The sequence below is a fragment of the Acomys russatus genome, chromosome 7 (genome assembly GCF_903995435.1).
Source record: "Acomys russatus chromosome 7, mAcoRus1.1, whole genome shotgun sequence".
In the NCBI taxonomy this organism is placed as follows: Eukaryota; Metazoa; Chordata; class Mammalia; order Rodentia; family Muridae; genus Acomys; species Acomys russatus.
Genome location: NC_067143.1, coordinates 59252548 through 59273495, shown reverse-complemented (window position 1 = coordinate 59273495; position 20948 = coordinate 59252548). Strand labels below are relative to the sequence as shown.

Below are 20948 nucleotides of genomic sequence, written 5' to 3'. Positions count from 1 at the left end.
TCGCACAGCCCATCCCATGCAGGGCAACCCACGCGGGACAGGGGTCAGGTGGGCGAAGCAGCCCCGCTGGACGCTTAGCGCCTCAGGGTCAGTCCGTCCACCGCGGGCTCCTCCTGGCTGGCTTTTTCCTCGGGGTGGATAATGGAGCAGAGGTGAGTGATTGACGCTAGACACCCCACCCCCACCCTGCCTCTCTCCTGAACGGGGAGCCCGAGGGGCGGGGCACCGTGTCGGCCACGCCCTCTCCCGCGCGCACTGGCTGCTCCCCGTGACGTCACGCTCGGCTATAAAAGGCGCGGGAGCAGGCTCCCGCGGCGCTGTCAAGGAGCTCGAGGCTGAGGGTGCTCGGGCGGGGAGACCCGGCCGCCGGGCGGCGGGCGCCTCAGCGATGTTTTACTCAGGGCTCCTCACCGAGGGCGGCCGCAAGGAGACCGACATGCGGGAGGCGGCATCCCTGCGGCAGCAGCGCCGGATGAAGCAGGCGGTGCAGTTCATCCACAAGGACTCCGCGGACCTGCTGCCCCTGGACGGCCTCAAAAAGCTGGGCTCATCCAAGGACACGGTGAGCTCCCCATCTCGGCCACGCCCGCCACCAGACTCTGGGCCGCCGCTGTCGCCCAGGCCCTCGCTGCCGCTTTCACTGAGTCACCGGCCAGGCCTGACGCTGCCCGCTCCTAGGCGGGCGCACCGCAAAAATCCTCTGTGTCTCACATCCCTGGGGGTCCTTATAGCTTTCCTCGCCTGTTCTCCCTCAGCGCAGCCTCCTCCCACCCGGCTTTCTCCTTCCTAGTCCAAGGAAGAAAGAGATCCTGCCCTATTTCCCCCAGATCGCCTCCTTTCATCCCACTTACTCGGAATCTTGAATTTGGCTCCCGGAGCTGGAGCCTCGCAGCGAAGTCTTGGCTCTCACTGCCCCCCTGGTAGGCTGCGTGGCCAGTTCTGTGTCCCAGACAGAGGTGACTCAGTGGATGATTGCAAACAGTGGAAAGCGCGGTTTCTTGACAGTTGCTGGATCTATTTGACTTAGGTTGATTCTACTGCTCCCCGCTCCTCGCCGCCCCAAATCTACTTAGTTTAGTTTTGGTCTTGATCTACCTTTGATTTTCTACCCTGAGCAGGGCGGGGGTCGGGGGAGGGGTGTGGTGGCAGGGGAAAAGAGGAGGTCTAGCTGGAACATTTCCAGTACCTAAACATTGTTTCATCACTCTCATCTCTCCTTCTTCTTCAGTTTTCTCTCTATAGAGGGGAGGGAGGGAGGAAGCCCTGACTGTTCTATGTACAGACGAGATAATGTGTGTACATAGTCGGAGCCGGGGAAGGTACAGTCTTTTTCTTTCTGACAGGATTATTCTTGGTTTTAAGTAGACGTCCAGGACGGAAGCCAGAATCCAAAATCATATTGTCCTCCATCTATTGAATAAGAGTGTCTGAAGGATATGACCTATATTTAATTCTCACCTTTGCTCACAAATTTATATGTAACTTTGTAGCTTCATCAGGAGTCTTGCTATATAGCCTAGGCTAGCTTGGCCCTCATCACATAGCCTACACTGGCTTCTGATTCTTAATCCTCCTGCCTCAGCGTCATGATTGCTGAGATTATATAGGCATGTACCACCACTCCCAGCTTTGATTGTTTTCTTGCATTTATAGTTTCCTTAATTATCGGTGGAGAAACTTATGAAACATTACTTAAATGTCCTTTGCAGTAAAAATAAATGCTCTAAATAATCTTTCTAGTATTTTTATAGTTTGAGCTTCGGAAATACTTAATTTTGAATGGGGTTGTTGGCCCTGGTTCACTGACATTGCTATTTCTGTCCCCAGTATGACAAAGGAAGCAAGCGCTTTTGCTTTTTTTTTTTTTTTTTTTTCCTTTTCTTTATTTCAGTAGTTTGAATGATTCATCAATACTAAATATTTTTTTCCTTCCTGCCATTAGATACTCTCACGAAAGCAAAGTTATTCCATTTATCCTACTCTGTTTTTTAAAAGCTGTTTTTCTGCTTGAGCATGGGTGTAGTTGATGCAGTGATGCTAACTGAGAGGGATGAGTGGTTGAAATGTATTCCCACCAAAGACATAGCTCCCTCTTCCCTTCTTTCACTTTAAAGCATCCATGATTTATTTGACAAACTCAGTCCAAATCTTCTCTCCTTCAGACCAAAGTCACCCTCTTCAGTAAGGTGGGAGGTATTATGAGAGGAATTAGTGTGGCTTGTAGAATGCTGAATCTCAGGCATTGGTGCTTGGTTTGGGTGGCTAAGGAGCTGCCTAATGAGAATTACCACAATGCCCTTCTTCCTAAGAGTCCTTACATTGCTTTGAGCTCTGAAAGGAAAATTGTTCTAACTCCTTCTATCACAACTGAGCCACAAGGAGTTCACAGCAAGGAACATAGCTGAAGGCTACAAAGAGGATGCTTTCAGAGTAGAGCCATGGATATGACACAAAGCAGTTGACTGTGAAACCCTGAACCATGTTTCACATTTTCTCTATCCATTTTCATAGCGTTAATTTTCCTCTCTCACTGTTCTCACACCTTTAATGTGCAAGTTATTGCAGGGAGGAAGCAGAACGTGTCACAGAAACCAAGGCTGACTGAGGGAGGGCAGGGAGAGCTGCAAGTGCTGGGGTGAAACAGCATGCTTAGAGCTCTCTTGGAACTGGTGTTTCAGCCTCAGTACAATCTCAGGAAGGGTTTTAGAAACACAGTCTTATCAACTCATTTTACAGACAAGACAGATCATGCTGACTCCATTTTCTTCCATGATGTGTAATTTGGAGGGTATTAAAATTAACAGTAGTTCTTACTTGAAGTCGTTTATCAAACAACCCAATAGAAATGGGACAAAAAAGAGGCATGAGAGGAAGATGTAGGTTTGAGAAGAGGATGCAAATCCAGCTTTTACTGACTCTGTGGTTTGAGCAATGTTAAGCCTGTGGATTGTTTTTATGACATAAGTATCCCATATTTTAATTATGCTTCTAGCTTTTATGAACTATCTACCATGTACCATGGTGTTTCTGTAATATTTAGTTCGGTAGCAAACATTTTTGGTTTAGCAGATAGCGCCTATACGGCAATCAAAGATGGTCATGTTCACTTGGCCCCAGGATAGAGCCTTTGCCCAATTCCTTTATGTGTGGAGTTGGCTGCTACAAAATCTGCCATGGAAACTCACCATATTCCTTATGTCTGGCTGCCTTATTTTATCATTTCATTGTGTTGTGGTTTTTGTAACAAACTAAGAACTGAAACCAATTTATTACCCATACTGCTTTAACTGAAAAAAAATTGATGAAGCTAGACAAAAGCATCCTTGTTCTTGGAGTTTTGCCTATTGTAATTTTTCTCGTTTTGGCTACCAGGATAATGAAAGTTCTTGTTACACTAAAGACTTTACTTTTTGAAAGCAGTGTGCCATGTGATGATATGCTATGTTTCTTTTTTTGTTTTGTTTTGTTTTGTTTTTGTTTTTTGAGACAGGGTTTCTCTGTGTAGCCTTGGCTGTCCTGGACTCACTTTGTAGACCAGGCTGGCCTCAAACTCACAGCGATCCGCCTGCCTCTGCCTCCCGAGTGCTGGGATTAAAGGCGTGCGCCACCACGCCCGGCTGATATGCTGTGTTTCTTATATGATTCTATTCCTGACCTGCCTGGCTATATCCTTCCATACCTTGTAGCAGAGAGAGAAATTTTCTTTCCTCTCTATGTTTGAGTCTGCATATTGCCAAAATTTTAGCCAGACTTACTAGAATTAAGGCCAGGGGAGAGATAGTAGAACACAGCGAGGGAAAGTGACTATCCAATATCTGATGAGAACAGATCTCTGTCAAATGAGAGCAGCTCAGTCTGGTGCCCTATAGATAGGACTAGAGAACTTTGTAGCCTTAGAGAAGGAGCATTAAAATGCTCGTATAGAGCCGGGCGTGGTGGGGCACGCCTTTAATCCCAGCACTCGGGAGGCAGAGGCAGGCGGATCGCTGTGAGTTCGAGGCCAGCCTGGTCTACAAAGTGAGTCCAGGATGGCCAAGGCTACATAGAGAAACCCTGTCTCGAAAAAAAAATGCTCGTATAGTACCCAGCCTCTAGAAAGGGACCTATGATGGGATGAGGAGAACAGGAGTGGAAGTTGGGGGTGGATACGGTCAAGATACACTGTACACATGTATGAACTTGTCAATAAATAAAATGCTATTTTAAAAGGATTGCTTTTATGGATATATTGAAGAAAATGAGGGAGTAAAATATGTCAGGAGCAAATGAATGTTCTGGACAAAAAAATATGCTAGGCACTAGTGGTGTACACCTTTAATCTCAGCATTTGGGAGGTAAATCTCTGAGTGTGAGGCCAGCCTGATCTATAGAGTAAGTTCCAGGACATTCAAGGTTACACAGAGAAAGCCTGTCTTGAAGCCCCACCCAAAACGATACATCAGGTACAATGGTCTCGCCATCCGGATGCTACATGGGTTGGACCCATGAGAGAGGACCAGTATGGCTAGAGGAAAATGAGCAAGGAGTGTGGTGTTAGGAGAAAGCTATAGACAGCAATTGGAAGGCTAGATGTGTTTTTGCCATGCTGGGCATTGAGCCAGAGCCTTGCACGCCCTAGGTAAGTGTTTACCACTAAACTACGTCCTCAGCCTCTGAAATGCATTTAAAAACAAACAAACTTAGCAGAAAATGAACCGAAGCATAAAAATAAGAAGACAAGCGATGTAGCTGCTGCGTTATAGATAGAAAGTGGCGGAAGCTTGGTTAGACTGGAGGAAGGAAAGCTGAGGGAAGGGGTATTGACAGTAGATGTGGTTTGGAGGAAGGAGCAACAGCACTTGGAAGGGGAGAATCGGAAGAGAATCAAGAATGTGTATGATGCCAGGGAGATGGCTCGGTGCTAAGAGCACTTGCAGCTGCCTGGGGTTCAATTCCCAGCACCCATGTGGTGGCTCATAACCTTCTGTGACTCCAGCTCTAGGGGATCCAGCTCTTCCCCTCTTTTGACCTTCCTGGAACACACAGACATCCATGAAGGCACAACACCCATACACATAAAATAAAATAGAAATTAAAAGAAAAAAGAACGTGTATGAGTTGGTTACTTAGACTAGAATGGGCAATATAGTGAGACCATTCTCAAAACTTAATCAAGCCAAACCAAAACAAGTAGGTGGCAGTACCATCAGCTGAGGTTGGCAGGAAGAAGTAACTGACCAAACATGGAGCTCAAACTTCCTTTATTACTGTTAAAGAAAGCAAAGCTTAGTGAGATTAGTGATTTGCCCAAGGTAATATGTGGCAAGTGGTAATTTGCTAAAAGTAGAACGCCTTCATGCAGCGATAATTAAATAGATGAGATAGGGAAGGGGGATGAGTGGTAGTTAGTAGATCTTGAATGCTAAATTGAGAATTTTTGCTTGATCCAGCTGGCAAGAGAATCATTGTAAGGGGAAGAGATCATGAAGGTAATATTTTAGGATTACAGATGCTTAGATCTAGCAGTAGCGGTAGAAATATAGAATAATGTATGAGGAGGCAGAATTGTGTTCACCAAGATAGAGAAGGGTATAGAGAAGGAAAAACAACATTTATGGGAAATATGGGTAGGACAAGTTGAGTCTGCAGTGCCTGTGCCGTGTCCAAGTAAAGGAGCACAGTTGGGTCTATGAGAGCTGTGCTTGAGATACAATCCTTATGCTTGAGATAGAATCCTTATGAAGGTAGTAATTTATGCAATAAAGCAGATAAAGTTGCCCATGGCAAGTATGTAGAGTGAGAAAAAGGCCAAATATCGAGCACTGACAGACACTGACATTTCTTTTTCTTTTTTAAAAAATTTATTTATTTATTGTATATGAGTGCTTTATCTGCAGAAGAGGGCATCAGATCACATCACAGATGGTTTTGAGCCACCATGTGGTTGCTGGGAATTGAACTCAGGACCTCTGGAAGAGCAGGTGGCGCTCTTTAACCACTGAGCCATCTCTCCAGCCCCCATACTGACATTTCAAAAAGGAGCAGCGGTAAATGATCCAGTAGACAAGACAAAGAGTAAACCGAGAGATGGCTTTAGACCCTAGTTGGAAGAGACATTCAAGAAAAATACAAAGTTGAGCTTATTGCTGCTTTTCTGATGACATACACGTGGAAGAAATCCACTAGTAATTAAGTAGTGAAATTGATATGTGTTTGCACAGTAAACTCAAGTATCTGCAGATGATAGCCACAAGTATGGGTTGAGGAGATGGCTCAGAGTCTGTAACATACACTGATCTTCCAGGGGACCTCAGTTTGCTGAGTTACACCTGTAACTGCAGATCCAGGGGATCCAGCGCTCTCTTCTCTTCTCTGAGGGCGCTTGCACTCAGGTATATTCACTCTCCACCCTACCACATAATTACAGATAATAAAATAAAATAAATTTAGTGCACCAATTAGGACAGCTGTGAGGGAAAAGGTGTTAAACGGGTATATTGGTTATTTTTCTTGTAACTGTGATGAAATACCTGACAAAAGGAACGTTAGAAAACAATTATTTATTTGGCTCATGGATTGAGGATCCAGTCCATCATGGCAGATAAGACATGGTAGTGAAAACTTGAGGTCCTTGGTCCATTGTGTTGCAGTCAAGAAGTGGATGCACACACGTACACACACATAGATGCATGCACACACAAATACATATACTTAAAAATTAAATCTTGAAAATTTTACAGTGAGTGTGTCCGTGTTGTGTATGCATACAAACACATACTTTAGGCTTTCATGTTCTGGTTGATGTTTTAATTATCTAATTGGTTTTCCATTTTCGGTCTTTTCTTTTTTAAGTATGTACTAATTTATTATGTATATGGTGCTCTGTCTGCTTGTACCCCTGCAGGCCAGAAGAGGGCATCAGATCACATTATATAGATGGTTGTGAGCTACCCTGTAACCGGTTGCTGGGAATTGAACTCAGGACCTCTGATAGAGCAGTCAGTGCTCTCAACCGCTGAGCCATCTCTCCAGCCCTTCAGTCCTTTTCTATTTGACTCTCTGATTGGAAAAGCTAATTCTCTTCCAAGGTCTCTTGTAGTAAGGATTGGCTGTTGAGTTTCCCTGCTAATGGAACTTATAAAAAAAAAATTGCTTTCCTGACAAAAGGGATATATAGCCTTAGGGTGGCTCCCATCCTCTTCCCTCTTCTTTTGAATATGGATGGAATGCCTGGATCGTAGGGTACCTTGCTTATAACCATGGGGCATGTGCAAGAGAAATGAAATTATTCATCTGCTGAGCTAATGTAGGCAGTGTCCACCTTCAAGACTCTTGTTACTTCAGAAAAGTAACACTCCACTTAAACTTCTGTAAGATGGCCTTTCTTGTGACTGCACTCTTTCCTATGATATGGAATCACCACATTTATAGATAAGTGATGTGTCAACTTCTTTTTTCTTCAGAAAAGGTCTTACTATATTGTCTAGGCTGACCTTGAACTTGTGGTCCTTCTGTCCCAGATTCCTTATCATTATGTCCATTCCTGATTAATTGATTTTACTAATATGGATTGAGTTTGTTAATATGGATTAAATGGATTAAGCAAGATGGTTCAGCAGGTAAAAGCACTTGCAACTGAGTCTGATGACCTGAGTTCTATCTTTGGGATTCACATGGTGGAAGGAAAGAACACACTCCTGAAATTTGCCCTCTGGCCCCAATATGTATGATGCACACACACTAAACTATAACATTTTTTGAATGGGTAAAAATTCCATTCTCAGGGGGCGTGGTGGCAGATGCCTTTAAACCCAGCACTCAGGAGGCAGAGGCATCATATCGCTGTGAGTTCAAGGCCAGCCTGGTCTACAAAGCAAGTCCAGGACAGTCTCTACACATAGAGAAATCCTGTCTCGAAAAAAAAAAAAATTCCACTCTCTTATAAGTCATGTCTAAATTAGGGTTTCTATTGCTGTTAAGAGACACCATGACCATGGCAATTCTAATAAAGAAAAACATTTAATTAGGGCTAGATTACAGTTGTAAAGGTTTAGTCCATTATCATCATGGTGGAATATGGCAGCATGCAGGCAGACATGGGGCTGGAAAGGAGCAGAGAGGTCTACATCTTGATCTGTGTGGAGACTGTGTGCCATACTGCGCATAGCTTGAGCATATGAGACCTCACAGCTCACCCCCACAGTGACACACTTCCTCTGCCAAGGCGACTCCTCCAAATAGTGCTACTCCCTGTAGGCTAAGCATTTAAACACATGAATGAGTCTGTGGGGGCCATAGCTGTTCAAACTGCCACATCTTCCCACTATACCCTCTCTCCTGTTATACTAATATTCTACTGAATTATTATTTTGAATCAAATCAGCATTTACTGTTATATTGTGACCATGTTCATATTGTTCACAGCTGAGACAAATATAAATTTTTGTTATGTATTTTTCCAAAATTAATTCTTTGAAGTTTTTTTTTACTTAATTTTCAATGTGAAATTGCTTTAAATCTATAAATGATTATAAGCTCATTTTAAAAAGTTGAAATTAAAGTATAATTATATAATTTCCCCTTCTTTCTTCTATTGTTATTATTATTATTATCATCATCATCATCGTCATCAGGGTTTCTCTGTGTAGCCCTGGCTGTTCTGGAACCTGTTCTGTAGATTAGCCTGGCCTCTGCCTCCAGAATCCTCGGGTTAAAGGCACACACCATCACCGCCTGGTCCTTTTTTTTCTTTTCCTCTCTCTCAATCTCATGCCTTCTTTTTCTTTAATAAATATAGAAATACAATCTTCTCAGTCTGTATAATGTTTCTCATATGTATATGATTTTGAGGTTGACTACTTGGTATTGGATGAGCAGTTTGGTGTGTGTGTGGAGGGGGTCTTCCTAGGGAAGACCATTTCGCTCACTCACAGCTTTCTGTATTTGCCTATTGTTCTTGGCCTAAGGTCGGGGGCCCCATGAGATCTTCCCTTCTGTGTTAGCATGTCTGTTGATGGTGTCCTTGTTCAGGTCTTGTTTAAGCAGCCATGTAGAGATTTCATGCTTGTGGCTTCCCTGACACTTGTAAAAGATGCAGTCTCACAGCAGAATTCCTGTTCTCTGTTTTTTACATTCTTTCCACACCCACACCCCCTTCCTTGGTGCTCCTTGAGCCTTAGGAGCAGGAGCTGTGTTACGGAAGCATCAGTTAGATCTGAGCATCACATGATCATATGGTCCTTACATTTTCATTAGTTGTGCTTTCTGTAATGCCCTCTGTCTATTGCAAAGAGAAAGTTCTTTAATGAAGGGTGAGCTATAGGGCTAGACTCTGGCACAGGATATATGACTCATTTTTATTTCTGAGTCAGAATCTCATGCAGCCCAGGCTTGTCCTGTGCTCACTATATAGCTAAGGCTGGCCTAGAACACTTGACCTTCCTGCCTCAAGTGTTGTTTGGGATTACAAGCATGTGACACCATACTTGGTCCAATTTTTTCCTTGAGACATTCTTCCTGGAATCCCATTTTCTCATTTTATTTTGGTCTGGCTGCTGTTCATCTTAATAGTCAAACTTTTCATCCAATACTGCTCTCAGCATTTCCTTTGCTGTCTTTCTCTACTGGATTCTTTTATGGTTTTTATTTATATGTATATGAATATTTTGCCTGCATATATGTCTGTGTACTGTATGCATGCCTGGTGCCAGCTGAAGCCAGAAGCTAGTATTAGATATTTTGTGCCTTGACTTACAAAAGGTTGTGAGCCACCGTGGGTGCTGGGAATCATTTATCATTCCCTGCCATTCCTGTAAAATAGTGTGAAGCACTCAAATTTTCTCTAGTACATGCTGTTCTGATGTTAATATTTTATCAAAATCTGTTTTTCTCTTACTATTTTTTTGTACTTATGGGATTTTCCCTTTAATATTGTGTTAGGGAAATTTTGTTTGGGAGCAAGTAAGTATAGGACTGAAATGGTAGCTCAAAGGTTAAAAGCACTGGCTATATTTGCAGACCCAGGTTGAATTCCCAGCACCTACATGGTGGTTCATAACCATCTGTAACTCTTCAGAGGATTTGATGCCGTCTTCTGGCCTCTGAAGGTACCAGGCATGCATATACATATTGGCACGCAAAACACTCAAACACATAAAGATGAATACATAAGTAAAATCGTAAAATATGTGGACTTATTAAAGTGATGAAATCTCTGAGTTTGATATGGGTTAGTTGTCCATAAATTTTGTACTTTGAATACTTCTTTTGAAGTATAAAAGTGGAAGCAGGCAGATCTCTATGAGTTTGAGGCCAGTCAAAGTTACATAGAGAAACCCTGTCTTAAGCTAAACAAAACAACCCACACAAATTGCTTAGGGCTGGAAAGGTGCCTCAGTGTTTTCTTGTTCTTACAGAGAACCCAAGTTCAATTTCCAACACCCACATGATGGCTTATAACCATCCATAACTCCAATTCCAGGGGATCTGATACTTTCTTCTGTCCTCCTCACTTACCAGTCACACATATGGGACACATACATACATGCAGACAAAACATAGAAAACAAAATAAATCTAAAATTATCTTAAAAGAAATATAAAAATCAATAAAAATAATTATATTCATTAACATAAAATGCCTTTGTTTTCCTTGTTGTATCCTAGGATGGCCTTGAATTTACTGTGTAGCCAAAGATGGCCTTGAACTTATGGCACCTTCCAAGTGCCAAAAGTGCAGGCATGCACCATCACATCCGGCTTGTACAGTACTGAAAATGAAATTATTTACATGCTAGGCAACCACTCACTAACTGGGCTGCAGTACCCCAGCCCAGAAAATTGTCTTTCATATACTAACTAAAAATAGATAATTTTTGACAGTTTAATTATTATCGTTCCAATTTTAACATGTTTACAAAGATGGGTTTTTTTGTTTGCTTGCTTGCTTTGTTTGGATATGCTTCTTTGGACTTGCTCCTAATTTAATTAGAAGGCCTTCACTTTTAACTTTGTATACTTTAGTGATATTTTTAATATTTTGCATTGAGCATATGGTTAAATGTTTTTATTCAATAATAATGAAGTTAGAAGGGAGAAACCAGCAGGGCCACATGCACTGGAGAAGTTAAATAAAAGTAGGCTAAAATTAGGCTGGAGGGATGGTCATCAGTCAGGGTGCTTGCTGCCCTTCTAGAGGACTTGTTCCCAGCACCCGTGTTGGGCAGCTCACAACCGCCTGTAACTCCAGATCCAGGGGCTCCAATACCTTTTCCAGCCCCTTTGAGTTTTGTGGAGATTTCTTCTTTTCAGGATCTAGGAATGATGAGTATGCTCTTTAGCTCTTTAGAGTTTTGAAATGTTATTATAAAGTGGGCATAAGATACATATGTGTAGAAAATGCCTCAAGTCAAATGACTTAACTAAAAAAAAAAAAAAGAAGAAGAAGAAGAAGAAGAAGAAGGAGTGATGGCACATGCCTCTAATCCCAGCACAGAAGCAGGCACATCTCTGTGAGTTTGAGGCCAGCCTGGTCTACAGAGTGAGTTCCAGGACAGCCAGGGCTACACAGAGAAACCCTGTCTCAAAAAATAAATAAATAATAAAACAAATAAATAAATTAATTAAAAATTAAAAGAAAGGTGTTCTAAATGGTCTGGAGGCCACTTTGAGTAGGAACAGAGGAACATGAATATATATGATATAGAAACTACTAAGTTCTTCTGAAACCCAACTTGAATGTACATGTGTCATTCTGTTTCCTAACATGTTTCTGACATGTATGTTCTTGATCAGTGGTAGTTTGTTTTAAGCCCCCACTTTCTTATTCATTAAGAAGTGGGAGAATCCGGGGATATATCTTAGTAATAGAGTGTTTGACTAGTATGCAAACACTAGCACACCCTAGGTTAAATCCTTACTACTGCAGGAGGATGTTGAGGGATGGAAGAGAGTAAAGAGGAGAGAGAGGAAGAGAAGGAAAGTGGGTAAATGGTTAACAAGATAGGCCAAGGGATACAAGTGTTTTGAAGTCTGGAGGCTATCAGTGAGGATCATCCTGTGGGGTTTGCCTGGTTCCAAAATGTACATGTTAAGAGATTTGCTCAGCCATGACTGTCTTCCTATTCCATCAACCCTGTCGGTAATTCCACCTTCAGAAGAGCCAGGCCCACAAGGCACTTGCAAAGTAGGTGTGAAAAGTAAGGGTGTAAGGGGTAACATTTAGTATAGCAATAAACAGAGCTTCTGAATACCCATGACAGTGAGCTGCCCTTTCTATAAGGTACTGACTAACAGTCGTCTAGGTAAATACAGAGATCACCTATTCTAGAATAAACTTCTTTCTCCTGAATTGCCCTTGTAAAGGGAAGAAAGTAGAAGTCCACATCATCAGGGTCCTTTGATTCTCTTAAGTCACAATTGGCCCTATATTCATGTATTAATTATTTCTCTATTACTGTGATAAAACACCATGACCAAACAATTTATCGAAGGAAGGGTTTATTTGGGCTGAGGATTCCAGAGGGATGAGTCTACCACAATTGCAGTGGGGAAATGTGGTAACAGGCAGGCATGGTGATTGGAAGTGGAAGCTGAGAGCTGAGGGCTCATATCTTGAACTACAAACATGAAGCTGAGAGCATACAGTGGGTATGTTTCAGGGCTTTGAAGACCTCAAAGTCTGCCCCAGTGACATACTCCCTCCCACAAGACCATACCTCCTGTCTAAGATATTATTCTACTGCTGTGAAGAGACATCACAAAAAAAGAAAGCTCTTCTAAATAAGAGCATTTAATTGGGAGTTTGCTTAAACAGTTTCAGAGGTTTAGTCTATTATCATCATGGTGGGGAGCATGGCAGCATGAATAGTGCTGAAGCAGGAGAGAGAGAGAGAGAGAGAGAGAGAGAGAGAGAGAGAGAGAGAGAGAGAGAGAGAGAGAGAGAGAGAGAGAACCTGGCTGGCATGGGCTTTTTGAAACCTCAAAGCCCATCCTCAGTGACACGCTTCCTCCAACAAGGCCACACCTAATCCTTCTAAGCCTATCAAGGAGTCCCACTTCTTGTCCACTAGGCATTCAGATATATAAGACTATGGGGCCCATGCTGCCTAGGCCTCCCAAAATAGCACCAGCAACTAGGGACCACGTATTCAAATGCTCAAGAATATGGGGAACATCTCATTCAAACCACCACATTCCACTCCCTGTCCCCCAGAGTCTCGGAAGCCATATCATAATGCAAAATCCACTTAGTCCAATTTCAAAAGCTTCTATACTCTTTCATAGTCTCAACACTTTTCAGTCCAAAGTCCCAAAGTCTTTCACATTTTTCCAAAAAAAAAGTAGCATGATCAGGCCTGTTGCAGCACTAGCCCACTCTCTGGCACCAATTGCTATCTTCATTAGGTTCCTATTGCTATGATGAAACACCATGGACCGAAAACAACTTGGGGAGGAAAGAGTTTATTATATCCTCCAACTTCCAGCTCACAATCCATCACTGAAGAAAGTTAGGGCAGGAACTCAAGGCAGAAACTGGGAGCCAGGAACTGAAGCAGCAGCCATGGGTGAACTCAGCTTAGTGGTGTTCTCCTCATGGTTTGCTCAGCCTGCTTCCTTATACATCCCAGGCTCACTGCCCCAGGGACAGCACTACCGGAAGCAAGCTGGGCCTTTTCACATCAACTGTCAGTCAAAAAGATATGCCACAGGCTTACCTGCTGCCAACCTGATGGAGACATTTTCCCAACTAAGGTTCGTTCCATCTTCTCAGATGGCCTGAGCTTGTGTCAAATTGCCAACAACAACCAAAACAAAAACAAAAATCAAAAAAACAAAAACTAAGCAGCACACTCCAGAGTACTCTGTCACATGTTAGTTTTTAGTACCTCCCCTGACAATACCAATGACATCCTTACATGAGGGAAGAATAAGAAGCAAAGTTGGAGCTGTTTTGTGAGGTTCCTTCATTACCTCTGTGGAGCCAGGGTGGGATGTTGGGAGAGGAGGGAGTGGCCTGGCCCTAAGAAGCCTCTGCTTTGTATCCCTCAAGCAACCTCATAACATTCTGCAGAGGCGCCTCATGGAAACCAATCTGTCCAAGCTCCGGAGCAGTCGTGTCCCTTGGGCCTCGAAGACCAACAAATTCAATCAGGCTAAGTCTGAAGGGCTAAAGAAGTGTGAAGATGATGACATGATTTTAGTGTCTTGCCAGGTAATGTTCAGAAAACATTTTTTTCTCTAAAGTTTTCTAGAAAGTAGAATTTGGGGGCCATTTATGACTCCACTAGTAGGCCCTTTCCTCAAAACTTTATAGATAGTGGTTGTTAACATGGAATTAATAAATGGATTTGAACATTCTATGTATACTAGAAATGTGTACAATATTTTATGTATTCACATTTGGGTTGGAATAAGTACAAAAGCTTTTATCAGAGTTACAGAAGAATGTTTTTTATCTTTTTAAAGACTTGGCCTATAGTTCGGTGGTAGAAAACTCATTTAGCGTGCTCAAGGCCCTGAATTTGACCCCCAGAATGATTTTTAAAAAAAAATTGTGTAAAGCCAGGCTCAGTGGCACACCGAGCACTGTAATCCCAGCACTCAAGGAGGCAGAGGCAGGCAGATCACTATGAGTTGAAGGCTAGCCTGGTCTACAAACTGAGTCCAGGTTAGTCAAGGCTACACAGAAAAACCCTGCCTCAAAAAACAACCAAAAAAATGAATATATAGTATTTAGTATATAGAGTGACCCTACCCTCCCCCCACAGAGCCCCTTATAGGTATTCTGTTAGCAGGAAAAAGATGCAGTCAAAGACAGACTTAGCAGTGGGGGGATGGGACAGCACTGACCAAGCAGTTGGAAGGTTGCTCTCAAACCATGGCTTCATTTGCCATCTGCTGTTCGCTCTTGGTCTCCTCTTCTGCTCCTCTAGAGCCTGTTAAAGAGTATGTTTCCTTCCCACAGTGTGCTGGAAAGGACGTGAAAGCTTTGGTTGACACCGGCTGTCAATATAATCTCATCTCCTCAGTTTGTGTGGAGAGACTGGGGTACGTAGTCACTTGTGCTGAGTGGAAGTCAGATGTCATTTTACTCCTCGACTGAATCGGGTTTAAGGTTATAGATGCGTGACTGTATCTACAGAAGCACAAAGAAACATGAAAACGGTTTTTTGTTTGTTTTGTCCTTTTTTGTTTTTATGTAGGCAAGGACCAGTTTCCTTAATAAAGAGTATTGCAGACTGTCAGACAATGAAAGAAATGCAGGAAATTTGGTCTTGTGTTGACTCCCAGTTTCTAACTTGTAAGCAAGCGTGTAGACTGTGGAATGAGAATGTAGGACTCTTGCTCAGCATATGCCCTGCCTTGATTCACTAGTGACAAGTTGCCCTGTTGTTACTCATGATATATGAGAAGCAAGGATGGCTTTCTCTGACTAGGAGAGAGAAAACCCAGGCTTCTCCTCTTCTGGACAGAGAAAGCCATTCGGTTTCTTACTACCATTTCACTCAACCTTTCCCATTACTTTCCCCTCCCTCCTACTCTTCCAAAGTGCCAGGTGATCCCTGAGGCACCTAGCCTAGAATGAATGGAATCAACCTACTGCTGTTTTCCACGGTTCTCAACTTTCCCAATGCTGTGACCCCTTAATACAGTTCCTTGTGTTGTGGTGGTCCCCAACCATAAAATCATTTTTGTTGCTACTTCATAACTATAATTTTGTTACTGTTATGAATCATGATGTAAAATCTGTGTTTTCCAGTGGTCCTAGGTGATACATGTGAAAGGGTCCTTCAGCACCCAAGGGGTCATGAGCCACAGGTTGAGAGCCTGACAACAAATCATCCCTTAGACCAAATCAGTCACTGAGGCAGACCAAGTGGCCCCTTTAGAATGCCAGCCAAATAATGCATATTCTCAAGTGGCCTTAGCCAGGGCTCCATTTCATTCCTACTGCCTGCACTACATGATCTGTTCCTTCCACGTCTGCCTTGTTCTCACGCCCCGCCACTGCCGTGACTCTCTGAAGTCAGCTCTGGGAATTGTTCTGTACATTGCTATTTAGAGTCGGGGTAAAGTAGATTCCAGGACTCAGGTGAGAAGAATCTCAAGTTTTTGGTTTTGGTTTTTAGTGAGGTGAAGGGATGAGGTACAATATGATGGCTTTAGAAAGACTAATGGCGCCCTGGTGCATAATTAGGCAGCAGACTGCGTGATTAGGGAGGAATTAATAACCATCTGTAAAACTGCAATTAGTGTTCTTTTGGACGGGCTGTAACACCAAAAGAGAAGAAATGGAGGAAAGCAGAAGCTTTGGCACAGAAAGTCCACAATTAAGTATTTATCCACAAACCCATAACAGCTTGCGTGCTAGCTATTCCAATCAGTTTATGTAATTATGTGAAACCTTGGTGCTACTCCTTTTTATTCCTGTCCTGGCAAAGGCAAGTCAAATTAGTGAGAATTTTCACCATAATCTTCTTTGCTGTTACCAGTATCAACACTCTTGCCAAACAATTGCCTATTCCCGTTAGCCTTATAGCCTAAGACAATCTCACTAGAACAAAATGAAATAGAAAGGATGGAAAAATGGGACCTTGAATGAAGCCTTTTCTAAATTAGGGTTAATTTGCCCTCTGATATCTGTTACCCAGCGGTGGGTAAAAAGACAGATTAATTAAACTATCAGGATGCAGAGTGGAATTCTTGGAATGTGTCAACTCCTCTTTACACAAATGCAGGTAGTGATTCAAGTATTTATTTATTTATTATGTATACAGTGCTCTGTGTACATATACACAGGAAGGCCAGAAGAGGGCACCAGACCCCATTACAGATGGTTGTGAGCCACCATGTGGTTGCTGGAAATTGAACTCAGGACCTTTGGAAGAACAGTCAGTGCTCTTAACCGCTGAGTCATCTCTCCAGCCCATCAAGCTTCTTAAAAAGAGGAAACAAAGCCAGACAGTCTGGCGCTCGCCTTTAATCCCAGTACTTGGAAGGCAGAGCCAGGCGAATCTCTGTGAATTTCAGGCCAGCTTGGTCTAACGAGTAAGTTCCAGGCCAGCCAAGGCCACACAGAGAACCAAACAAACAAACAAAGACAAGAAACAGATCTCATGTTTTCTTTTGTATTCCCGGCATGTTTAGGAAAAAAGGCTGAAGCAAGCACAGTCCAGCTAGCCCAGTAAGTCCCTAGAGAACCTGATTCTGAGACAGAATGGGATTATGCCAATGGAATTATGAAAGTTTTCTCTCTGTTTCAGACTAAAGGACCATGTCAAATCTCACAAACATGAAGGAGAAAAGCTTTGTCTGCCGCGGCACCTCAAAGTAGTAGGCCAGATAGAGCACCTGCTGATTACAGTGGGCTCTCTCCGGCTGGACTGCCCAGCAGCTGTGGTTGGTGAGTTAAATTGGGGACTAGACTGTTGGACCTTACATAAACCTTCCTGAGGTTTCATGCCTATAATATTTACTTCTTCAAAACACAGGAGTGCCATTTCCTTAGACTGTATACCTTTGTGCTAGTTTTACCCTTCCAGGTGCTAGGATGAAAGGCATATGCCACCATACCCAGCACATTTGTTGTTGTTTCAAACAGGGCCTCTCTCTATAGTCCTGTCTGTCCTAGGGCTCACTATCAGGCTGGCCTTGAACTCACAGAGGTTCTCCTGTCCCACCTCCTGAGTGCTGAGATCAAATGCATGCTCAGCCCAGCACATTATTTAAAATTTTTTTAAAAATAATTTATTTTTATTTTATGTACATTGGTGTTTTGCCTGCATATATGTCTGTGTGACAGTGTCAGATTCCCTGGAATAGGAAATACAGTTGTGGGCTGCCATGTAGGTACTGGGAGTTGAACTCAAGTCCTCTGAAAGAGCATCAGTGCTCTTAACTGCTGAGCTATCTCTCCAGCCCTTATTTAAAAAAAAATTTTTTTAATGTTTTTACTAGGGGCTGGAGAGATGGCTCAGTGGTTTAGAGTATTTCATGCTCTTGCGGAAGATTCAGGTTAGGTTCCCAGCATCTATAGAGGATTGCTCACAACCACCTGTGACTCCAGTTCTGAGAGATCTGACACCTTCTCCTGACATCCTCAGGCTCCTGTACACATGTGGTGTATATACATGCTTAGGTACACACACATAACATTAAGTAAACAAACAAATCAGTCTTTAAAAGTAGATTGGAGCCAAGCCGGGCATGATACCGCATGCCTTTAATCCCAGCACTCAGGAGGCAGAGGCAGGCAGATCTCTGTGAGTTTGAGGCCAGCCTGGTCTACAAAGAGAGTCCAGGACAGCCAAGGCTACACAGAGAAACCCTGTCTCGAAAAAACAAAACATAAATAAATAAATAAATAAAGTGGAGCCAGTGGAATTGCTCAGTGGATTAAGATGGTTGGCATCAAGTCTGTCAACCTGAGTTTGATCCCCACAACCCACATGGTGGGAGGAGAGAACTGACCTTTGCAAATTGCCCTGACTTCCATGCATGCTCCACAGCACAAGTGTGCCTCCCATAAATAGATACATGCGATTAAATTCTTTAATAATGAAAAATTATAGTTAATTACATAAGGCTATGTTCATACAAGTGTATAAGTGCACTCTGAGCATAGCCCAGTTCCTTTCTCACTCTTCTCTGTTCACTTAGTCCTCACTGATGCCCTAGACAGCTTCATTACTATTTTATGTCACCTGTTTATATATGACTTCATGTGCCCATATGAAATAAGCCACACAAATGAGAGAGAACATGAAATATTTGTCTTTCTTTTGTTGTTGTTGTTGTTTTGTTTTTTGAGACACAGTTTCTCTGTGTAGACTTGGCTGTCCTGGACTCACTTTGTAGACCAGGCTGGCCTTGAACTCACAGTGATTCAACTGCCTCTGCCTCCCGAGTGCTAAGATTAAAGGCATGCGCCACCACCCAGCAAAATATTTGTGTTTCTGAGACTGATCTAATTGGTTTACTATGATTATCTCCACTTGCATCCATTTCCCTAGAAGTGACATAATGTCATCCTTCTTTGTGGATAAAAACCTGAATTATGCATATAAGCCAAGGAAACCGACTTTTTTTTTTTTTTTTTTTTTACATTTACTTATTTGTTTCAAGAGAGGTATGCTCATGTGACATGACAGTTTTATGGAGTCAGAGGTCAGGTCTTTCCCTCCACCATGTAGATTCCAAGGATTGAGTTCAGGTCATTAGACCTGGCAGCAAGTACCTTGCCCACTGAGCCATCTTACCTGCCTGAAGACAGATTTATTTAACTTATTTATTTATTTATTTATTTATTTTTGTGGCTGTCCTGGACTCACTTTGTAGATCAGGCTGGCCTCAAGCTCACAAAGATCTGCCTGCATCTGCCTCCCCAAGTGTTGGAACTAAAGATGTGTGCCACCACACCTGGCAGACAGATGTTTTTTATGTGCAAGTTAAAATGTCCCCAAGGGCACTTTTTATGAACATGTTTTTGGTGAAGGCAAGATCCTCTTACTCCTCTGCCATAAATGCCAGATTGCCTTCTCTCCTTCTGTGCTTCTCATGTTCTCTGTTAGTCTACACTAAGCACCTGCCTATTTGTTACTGGAGAGAGAAAAAGACTGGCTTGAATGTTGGCTCTTACCTTCTTTTAGCTATAATGATCTGAGAAAGTACTCAGTAAAAATGTTCAACAGATGTTTACTGGGCAGGTAGCTGGCTGGTTTGTTGGGTGGGTGGGTGGGTGGGTGGACAGATGGAACAGATGAACCTAACGGTGATGAGGCTGACGCCCGAGCCAGCATAGAAATGTCGAACCTTACTGTTTTCTTTTTATTAGATGATAATGAAAAAACCTTGTCGCTTGGTCTCCAGACTCTTAGATCCCTGAAGGTAGGACCGACTCTACTTTCCCTTTGATATTTCCTCTCAGAGGCAGGGAATGAGAGTGGCATCGCTGACAGGTGACCTGTGGTCCTCCTTGTTTTAGTGTATCATAAACTTGGACAAGCACCGGCTGATTGTGGGGAAGACAGACAAAGAAGAAATCCCTTTTGTGGAGACAGTTTCTTCAAGTGAAGACAAGTAAGTACTGATATTAGTCAGTGAGGTCAAAGTTATCTACCACGAGTCAGCTTTCAGTCAAAGCGGAAGTAAGCCCTTACCCAGCCCAGTTTACTGTCCCATAGAGCTCTAGCCCACACGCTATAATAAACAAGGACAGCACACAGACTAATGGAAGAAATTAACAGCTTTTTAAGGTGTAAGTGTGTGTGTGTGTGTGTGTAGGGGTGTATGTGTGTGTGTGTGTGTAGGGCTGTGTGTGTAGGGGTGTGTGTGTGTGGGTGTGTGTGTGTAACAAGATTTCAGTACATAGCCCAGGCATGGAATGGGATATGAGTTGGGAGAGGGGGAGTTGAGCTAGCGTGTTGGTATGTAGCCCAGGCTGCCTTTGAATGCATGAGCTTCCTGCCTCAGCCCCCTAAGTGCTGGGATCATAGGTGTGTGCATGAGAAGTTTTTGAGCCAAAGTTAATTTGCCTTTGGATTAACTCCTTTGAATTTGCTATCGATTCTTTGTTTCTTTGTCGTTTCAGCACCTCAGAAGCGTAACCCCAGCCTGAGGGGGGTCTGCATGTGTACACAGCCGGTTGACAGACTGAGAAGACTGGGTTTGAACTAAATGCAGTAGCACCTTGCTATGGACCAAGTCCTTCCCTCCAGTGCACCCTGCAGGGGCTTCTTCCCACTCAGACCTTCCTAGACTATAGTCTGTGCTTAGAGATCTTGTCTGGTTAATGGCTTAATGGTTAAACAGCCATTGTTTTTTACTTCTTTGAATATTTAATTTATAGACCTTTTTGACACTGCCAGGTCTTATTTGTGGCCTATTTCTCTGCTTCTTCCAAGAATTTGCTCTTATTAGTCCAGTGTAGTCTGCCAGGTTCTATTTCCTCACCGATAGCACTTGCTGTCT

General features: G+C 42.9%; 1 protein-coding gene across 1 annotated transcript; it reads left to right on the top strand.

Moving 5' to 3' along the window:
- Positions 1-290: 290 nt before the first annotated feature.
- Positions 291-20584, top strand: Nrip3 (nuclear receptor interacting protein 3). Its single transcript, XM_051149377.1, has 7 exons — positions 291-562; positions 14050-14190; positions 14944-15026; positions 17243-17382; positions 19813-19865; positions 19963-20057; positions 20569-20584. The coding sequence occupies exons 1-7, from the start codon at positions 389-391 to the stop codon at positions 20582-20584; spliced, it is 702 nt and encodes a 233-aa protein (XP_051005334.1). The 5' UTR covers positions 291-388.
- Positions 20585-20948: the final 364 nt, after the last annotated feature.